The 8,769-nt window shown below is 44.4% G+C and overlaps 2 protein-coding genes across 15 annotated transcripts in view; one reads left to right on the top strand and one right to left on the bottom strand.

The window, feature by feature from the left end:
- Positions 1-8,769, bottom strand: part of caska (calcium/calmodulin-dependent serine protein kinase a) — a 99,599-nt gene that overhangs the window by 32,781 nt on the left and 58,049 nt on the right. For 9 of the 14 annotated variants that reach the window (XM_076030737.1, XM_076030733.1, XM_076030726.1 and 6 more), the window contains exons 6-11: positions 5,349-5,451; positions 4,289-4,464; positions 3,231-3,353; positions 2,552-2,635; positions 776-875; positions 130-147 (exon numbers count right to left, since the gene is read on the bottom strand). In XM_076030737.1, coding sequence (XP_075886852.1) covers positions 130-147; positions 776-875; positions 2,552-2,635; positions 3,231-3,353; positions 4,289-4,464; positions 5,349-5,451 — 604 coding nt within the window. The remainder of the gene's footprint in view (positions 1-129; positions 148-775; positions 876-2,551; positions 2,636-3,230; positions 3,354-4,288; positions 4,465-5,348; positions 5,452-8,769) is intronic. The other 5 variants (XM_076030739.1, XM_076030730.1, XM_076030727.1 and 2 more) reach the window with 1 other exon arrangement.
- Positions 6,101-8,769, top strand: part of gpr34b (G protein-coupled receptor 34b) — a 4,656-nt gene continuing 1,987 nt past the window's right edge. The window contains exons 1-2 of the mRNA XM_076030748.1: positions 6,101-6,432; positions 6,972-7,597. Coding sequence (XP_075886863.1) covers positions 7,002-7,597 — 596 coding nt within the window. The 5' untranslated portion in view covers positions 6,101-6,432; positions 6,972-7,001. The remainder of the gene's footprint in view (positions 6,433-6,971; positions 7,598-8,769) is intronic.

Genomic DNA, 8,769 nt, shown 5'->3' on the forward strand with positions numbered 1-8,769 from the left:
AGCTAAGCTCTAAAATATACAGTGATGCTCTTAAATGGGTGTAAATGAACGGAGCAGGAACAAAGAGTGAGCAGTAAAACAATACCACGGGTCATTCACAACATACACAAACCACCCTTGGGTACCTACGTTCTGCCGCTAACAGTCCTAGCGTGTCAGAAGCAAAGGGGCGGAAGCAGACAGAGAAAGAGAACCACAGGATTTTAAATGCAAACACAATTTCAATGTCAATCAAAAGCAGACAACAAGATAATAATACCGTACAAATCAGTTTGGATAGTGGCGAATGGAAATGCAGCTTGCGCGTGGTAGGAAAAAGATTGATCTTAATTTCACAGAACACTGAGGGCCTGATTTATTAAGAGCCCAAAGAAATTAGACTTTTTTTTTTCTGAACCAACTAGCAGGAACCAGTGGGTGGGCCTGGATGTGGACAGATTAGCAGGTTGACCGACTCAAGTGAGGTTCGAAGAGGAAAAACAATGAAACATAAACTACTAATTAATGTAGCACGTAGCAAAAAAAAAAGAAAAAAAAGAAGCAAACTTCCTCTGTGTGCGATTGCCTAACACTGACCGTCAGTACAAGAGGAACTGCTGCGTCAACAAAGAACATGTTCTTTTCCCTGGTGTGAAAACCTGATAGTCGTGTGTGGCTCTGTAGGACGATGACACGCAAGCTGATCTGCGCCAAACCACAAGCCACAGAATGGAAGCCAGAGGAAGGAAGTGAGTCAGACGCTCATGCCTCTCGAGCAAAATCCGCAGCTCTGTACCTGACGAGGTGGGGTCTTCGGAGAAGTCGTGCAGCTCCTCTGGAGGGTCTCCGTAGAAGGAGTTGAACTTGTGGCTGGACACGGCGGCCAGGACGGCGCCCTGCGATGAAGAGGAGCATCCAGGTGTGCGTTAAAAAAACCAAAACCCTTCTCCCATCATCATCATCTTCAACATAATCACCATTACCATGATCATCATTGATCCTCATCATCACCGTCACTATCACCATCAACATTATCACAATCATCATCACCATCAGCACCATCAACATTATCACAATCATCATCATCACCACCACCATCATCACCATCATCTTTAACATAATCACCATTACCATCATCATCATTAATCCTCATCATCGCTATCACCATCAACATTACCACCATCATCATCATCATCATCATCATCACCATCATATTCCTCACCTAGATTTAGGTGAGTTAGGTGGAGTTAAAAAATCTGCATCATTTGCATACACAGGCTTATGATGATTAATTAGACCTCTTCTCCCTCTTTTTCAACACACACATAAATGGCTGCAGTTTCCTTTAGGGGAGTCCTACAGACGTCATTCAAACACCCACGTGTTTGTCTCATCAAGGCCTATAATTTACATTTGACAGCCTCATCCAAAAAGCAAAAAAAACAACAAAAAAAAACTGGAGGGGAAAAATCTGCATCACTTGCATAGACTTCTTTCACAGTCAGCAGCGGGGGTCGGCAGAGGACGGGAGTCAATTGCAGGCGTCGGCAGAGATTGTGGGTCATCAGGGGCCTGTGTCGGCCACGGCGGCTCAGTTCCGCAAACGCTGCTTGCAGCTTTAATTTTCTTTGATTTTGTACCAGTTTCTACCTCTGTGCCAAATCTGGTGACTTTTGGAGCATGTTTTGTAAATAATAATAAACATACGAAGAACAATCGAGTCTTCGCCAGACTCGGTCCTTCGGGCCGGGCACATTTTCCTCTACGACGCCGCGCCGCCATAAACTATCCAAGTGATTCATCGCTCTAGAAGGTTGTGAAATGCCACTTGACAACACACATATCTTTCAGTTTTACTTCATTCCCAAGGCAAACAAAATATTTGGAATTATTTTGTTGTTTTTTGTAGTTAACCCCCCCAAAAAAATCAAAAATCACCAAATTCATGCTGCCCTAGTTTCAATTCACTATTTTGCTCCTATACATACAGTATATGAACTATGGCCTTTTCGCTTCTTCCGTTTTTTTTTCTCTGTCGCATAGCGGTTCGCTCCTGTGCTTACTGTACATGTATGACTAAGAGAAAAAAAAACCCACAGAATGAAACAGTGTTGCACTTTTCACTGAATTACTGGGGAGCGACTTTTAGAGCATGTTTTGTAAATTATAATAAACATACGACGAACAATTGAGTCTTCGCCCTGGCGAAGGCCTGCTCTGTTTACAGCAGGTCTGCGCTGGGGCTCAGTCCCGAATTAAAAATGTATATATATACAAAATGTATAATATTTCTGTGCCAAATTACGATATTCAAGAAAGCAAATCTTCTGCGAGCCAACAATCATCACCTTACATGTGTCGAGATCTAAAGTCGCTGGTGATTGGCTTTCACCAGCTACACCACCAAGTAAAATTTAAAATAAAAGTTGTGTGCTGTAACGAAAAGGTATTGTTGTGGCTGTTCAAATTGGTTTTAAAACATCTGCTACCAAGGTGTCAAAACTGGCATCGCGTCAAATTTCTGTTGAACGATGCCCAGCGGTACTAATGGGGAAGAGCCAAGAGCGCAAACCTTGAGCTTCCTCCTTGAGTTGAACTTTCTCAGCTGTTCCACAGTTTCGGGAAGGTGGATTTTGTAGGCGTAACGGTCCCTCTCCTGCAAGGTCCAACAGAAAAGGCAAAGAAAAACATGGCTTAAAAGCTGCAACCAGTTAAATTCCGCATACAAAGCCATTTATGAGAAATTAAGAAGCAGACATTTTTGTTTCATATGCAAGTGGTTTTTAGGCGTGGAAATAAGAGCCTTAAAGAATCACCATTTGCTCTGCTGTACTTCTGGTTTCTGCAGAAAGCTTAGTGGGTAAATGTAAAAGACAGCACACCTTCCAAACCATTTCACTGACTTTAAAAACTCTTTTCAAATCTCAAAACACATTAGAACTAATGGGGGGAGAATATTGACAAATATTTTGGTCGCACAATTTACCATCAACAACCAAGATGTCGTACTAGACCAGTGGTGCTCAACTGGTGGAGTCGTAGGACCCACATTTTTTTTTTCTTATCATGAAATCAAGGCCCAAATTTATTCCACAAAAATAAAAATGCTATCCCACTTTCTATCATGCTCTCTATAAATATATGTACAGTATATATAGGATCAAATCAAAACAGTTCCGCGACCCACCAGTTGAGAAACGCTGTACTAGATGATGTTTGATGTCTCACTGTGAATGAAGCGCAGACTTTACCTTGAGCCAGGGATGGTTCAGAGCTTCATAGACAGTAATCCTCTCAGCTGGGTCCAACATCAGCATTCGCCTCACTAGATCCTTTGCACTCTCTGATATTTGGGCCCACTGTCGGGGATTCATCTGCACACACACACACACATATATAGACAACCGAGATCTTTAAGTACAACCGAGCTACAGTGGGTTGAATTCAAAATTGCGTGTGCACTCAGATGGGACAATGTTGCATCGGAATCTGCAGAGTCTATATTCAATTTACACACTTTGAAGTTGTTTAAATCAGGGCTGCACAATAAATCAGTTTTATATATCGAATCCAGGATTTATTCGTTTGCATGATGTAAGAAAGGTGTCAAATCGATTTCCCCCTCTCTCTGGTGTAAACACAGCGTTGAGGGGTGGGGAGTGGGGGTGGGAGGGTGGGGAGTGAGATTTTCGATTTCTAAAAAGGCCACGAGGGAGAAAGTCAGTCGCTTGGAAACGGCGCGGCTTCGCAGTTTCAAATTCCACTCGCAGTACCCACCTGGGGTCGGTGTCGGCCACGGCGGCTCAGTTCCGCAAACGCTGCTTGCAGCTTTAATTTTCTTTGATTTTGTACCAGTTTCTACCTCTGTGCCAAATCTGGTGACTTTTGGAGCATGTTTTGTAAATAATAATAAACATACGAAGAACAATCGAGTCTTCGCCAGACTCGGTCCTTCGGGCCGGGCACATTTTCCTCTACAACGCCGCGCCGCCATAAACTATCCAAGTGATTCATCGCTCTAGAAGGTTGTGAAATGCCACTTGACAACACAATGCCACTTGTTTTTTGTAGTTAACCCCCCCAAAAAAATCAAAAACCACCAAATTCATGCTACCCTAGTTTCAATTCACTATTTTGCTCCTATACATACAGTATATGAACTATGGCCTTTTCGCTTCTTCCGTTTTTTTTTCTCTGTCGCATAGCGGTTCGCTCCTGTGCTTACTGTACATGTATGACTAAGAGAAAAAAAAAACCCACAGAATGAAACAGTGTTGCACTTTTCACTGAATTACTGGGGAGCGCCGACCTTGTATTTGCCTCTACAGATGGCTTCAAAGAGACGGTCCTTTGTGCCGTAGAAAGGCAGACACCCTGAGAGAAGGATGAAGAGAATGACTCCACAGCCCCACACGTCCACCGGTTTACCATACGGCTCTCTCTTCACCACCTCCGGGGCCATGAAGTGAGGGGTCCCCACGCGGCCTGAGGAGAGACGGAGACAGACGTGGCAGCGTGAGTGGAAGGCGGCACACATGATCACTCAATCATTCTGTCTTTCTGTCATTTCTTTATTCCTCAAAATGTTTTTTGACTAGGGGGAAGTGTCTGTTAACGTGGCTTCCTATTTTGAAGACCGAAGGTAATGATGTTTCCGCGCTATTTGTTCCGCAATATACTTAGTGCACCAGCAAAAAACAGTTGGTTTTATATTCATTTGGACTGTTGCTGCTCATAAGTGTTTTTGTTTAATAATTTCTGAGCATTATAGTTGTGTAATAAATTGTTTTTTAAAACACTAATATTTTCACTAAACCAATATTTTATTATTTAAAAATGAATAAGAATTCATTGGATAAAAATTTTCAAAATTTTAAAATTTCTCAATTTTCAAACAAAACATAGGAGCAACATGTGTCTGGCATTTTTGTTTATTTTCGGTGTAAATGAGGTTTTTAAGTGTTTATTTTCAACAATGCCATTTTTAATTGATTATTCAACACATCGGTCAAAGCAATACGCAGGTGAACCGGCAGGCACTTTGTTTCAAGCAGGACAGACTGGCAACATGCAAGCACCTGCACAAAATGGCACTACAATTTATCAAACTTATATAAAAATTCTGAAATTAAGACAAATTCTTTTTCTAATCTAAGCTAATGGAAAACATGGAAGGGAAACATGTTGCCTTGACGTGCATATGCTAACACATTTTGAAATAAGACTTTATCGGAGGGAAAATGTCTGATGATTAGCAGTAACACTGTAAAACATTGCAAAGACAAAATAATAATTTCAACAAATGCTCTACGAGAAAATAACCCATTGAATGAATGTGCCCGTGCGACAAATGCAACAATCCGCTGTACCTCCGGCGACCAGTCCCGACTCTCCAAGCTGGATGGCAACACCAAATCCCCCCAGCTTCACCGGGGCCGAGTTCTCTTTAGAGGCCAGCAGCACACAGTGGGGCTGCGTAGGAGAGATAAACAGAAGGCAAGACTTGCTGATTAAAGAGGGGCTTCCTATAAGTCACAACATCAAATTGCATTGGATACACCCAGTCCTTCGTCGTGACCACACACACACACACGCACAAACGATAAGCTAATATTTGATTTCAAAGAACTCCTTCACTCTCGCCTCTTCAATTTGAATCGACTCGCATACAGCGATAATCCTTCAGCTGCGGCTGCAGAGGCCAAACTGTCATTAAATACAGACAATCAACGTTCATATTTTTGCGTGCAGGTTAAAATATCTTTCTGCCACTTTGGCAATTCAAATCTTACCCTTTACAAACGTTTTGGCACAGAGGCCAACGGTGGTATAGCAGCGGTATGTTTTTTCCTTTCTCGAATTGGTCCTCGTGCTTATGCCTCAAATTTATAATTAGAGCCCTGTGTGGAGAGCGTATTGTGTATACGCAAGCCACGCAAGCTCTGTAATCCCACTTGCTGGCGACGTGTGTAATCAGAGGGTCTGCATTCTGAACTCAGCAAAGTCCTGCGTGGGGTTGAGAGAGGAGGAGGAGGAGAAGGAGGAGGAGGAGGAAGGAGACCGCAGTTTCGAGTTTTGCTTTTCAAATGTGCACATTGCAAAGGTTGGGGGGGAGGGGGGGGGGGGGGATGTTTCTCACAGAGAGGAAACAAAAGCAAGAGACGCAACGCAGCAGTCTGCTACTTTCATCTCAACCTCCACCGGCCACAGACAACCGACGGCGGCGGCGGCGGCTGAGCGCGCTGGAGCAGGAACAGGGATCTCGACTTTGACGGAAACACTGCGCAACAGAGGAGATACTGCCCTTGTGGCTGTCCACGAAAATTGATCAAAGAAAAGGAGGACGCGCAGCGAGCTGAGTTGCGGAACAAGGGATTGCCAGACAGAAATGCAGCGCGGCGCAGAAAGGAACGAGGAGAGCTGGATGGACGCGAGTCGCCTTCAGTGACACGGGTGAGTGCACGTCACTGTTGCACGAGTCAGACCTTTCAATGTTTGAGGGTGAAGCACGATGCAGCTGCAGCGCACGGGGCGTGCGGTGTTAGAAGTGAGATAAATTCTTCCTGCTTGTGGCTAAAATTGGCCTGCGGGGAAGTAACTCTCGACACGCATCTGTCAGAGTTACTTCCCTGCTGCAGGGGACTAACTAAATCAATTAAATATAGGCCAATATCAATATGTGACTCAAATAAAAGTCGACTGCAAGACAAAGAAACCCTCCACACAATATGAAATTGTACAAACTGTAAGCGAGCTAAATTCTTCCTGCTTGCAACTAAAATTGGCCAGCAGTGAAGTAACTCTGACATGCATCCGTCAGAGTTACTCCGGCTGCAGGGGACTAATTAAATCAACTGAACATAAATCAATAGCAATATGAGACTCAAATAAAACTTGACGATAAAAAAAGCGTCCACACATTATGAAATTGTAAAACATGAATTTTAATTAAAATCCTAATCTCGCCTCTGCTTTTTTTTTTTTGATTGCAGCAACAAATCCCCCTACCCCCTCCCCCCGCCATGGAAAAAAACGAGTCTGTTTTTCCGTCCCCGCTGAGACCAAAAACTTCCCTTTTTGTCATGACCACCTGGGCCAGCGGCACGAACCACACGGCGGCTCCTGTGCCGCAGGAGACCTGCGTGGACTACGAAGCGCTGCAAATCCCCTTGGCCGTGCTCTACAGCGTCATCTTCGTTCTGGGCCTGGTGGGCAACCTGGTGGCGCTGTGGGTCTTCTTCTGCGTCCACTCCAAGAAGAACTCGGTGCGGGTCTTCCTCATAAACGTGGCCTTCGCCGACCTGCTGCTGGTCGTGTGCCTGCCCTTCAGGATTGTCTACCACAGCCAGGGGAACACCTGGCACCTGGGCCCCACCTTGTGCAAGGTGGTGGGCAACCTCTTCTACATGAACATGTACATCAGCGTCACGCTGCTCGGGCTCATCAGCGTGGACCGCTACCTCAAGATCCAACAAGGCAGCCGGACGCAAGGCAGACTGAGTTCCACCAGGTGGAGCACTGCTCTATGCGGGCTCATCTGGGCGATGGCCTTCACGCTGACCTTGGTCTTGGTGATCCTGACCTCCAAGAATCCCTCGCAGGGATCAACATGGAACAGGTGAGTGGGGTTGCTTTTTTTTTTTTTTTTTCTTTTTTTTCTTTTTTTTTTTTAAAAAGGCTCCAGAAAACTTTTATTTTTTTTATAAACCTATCATCTTTGGAAACACTCTCAAACAAAAGAATTTGCACAAAGCCATCTTCAAAAATACAAAAATATCCCCATTTACACGGAAACACTGGATACAACTGAATACGATGTAGCAACTAAATCAGCCCCTGGATGGCGCTATGAGTTTACTCCCTTCAGGTGGAAGAAGTAGAAGACCTGGGGCCATGGCTCTATGGTGGCACACCAGTTTTTTTTTCTTCTTCTAGTGGCCGCTTGAGGTACTGCAGCAAAAAAAATCCCACTAGGCCCAAAAACAATTTTTTCCATAAACTGCAATACAAAAATAAACGCCTCTAAAACGACTGATCGGACAACTGCGACCTGAAACGTCTTTCATAACACATCATGCTACTGCAGATTTTTAAGTGATTATTTTTTAATCTTACAAAAAAAAATACAATGGCCAGAAATAATTTATTCCCAGCGTGACGTCACAGCGTCGTAAGTGCTGCTGTGTCTCGGCTCACTCCGATTGGCTGATGCGTCCTGACTAGGGATGGGAAGATTAACCGATACGTATCGATACACAGACAGGCGCGGGCACGATGCGAGTGCATCGGTAGAGCAGCCGTGAATCGATGCACTTTTGGGATTAAATCTAGATGCATCGCTTTTTACGTCTGTCACAGACCGATACAGCGATGCACAGCGCAGTGCTGGAACTTACAGCACAGCGCAGTTAAAAACAAAAACAAAAACAAAAAAACGCAGAAACGATCGCTGCGCGAGCCGGACGCAGAGGTGCGTGCCGCTTCAAGTCTGGCGTGAACGACACCATCGTTCGGCAGCTATTCGTGGAACGATTCTACAGCCAAAAGTGCCCAACAACAAAGAACACTGGTCACCGCCGGACTCCTGAATTCTGGCGCAGCGATCGTTTCGGCGTTTTTTTGTGCTGGAAGTTACAGCACAGCGCAGTGCACAGCGCAGTTTGCTTCACCCCGATCATTTGGGTCAAATGATATTCCTAAAGAAAAACCTTAGAGTGGAACATGTCGGTTGAATAATACAGTATGGACTGAAAGTCACACACCAATGAGTAGTTGCATTGCGTACTAATT

This window comes from Nelusetta ayraudi, unplaced genomic scaffold, assembly GCF_046127955.1.
Source record: "Nelusetta ayraudi isolate G7.1 ecotype Tasmania unplaced genomic scaffold, CSIRO-AGI_Nayr_v1 ptg000031l, whole genome shotgun sequence".
NCBI classification, from domain to species: Eukaryota; Metazoa; Chordata; class Actinopteri; order Tetraodontiformes; family Monacanthidae; genus Nelusetta; species Nelusetta ayraudi.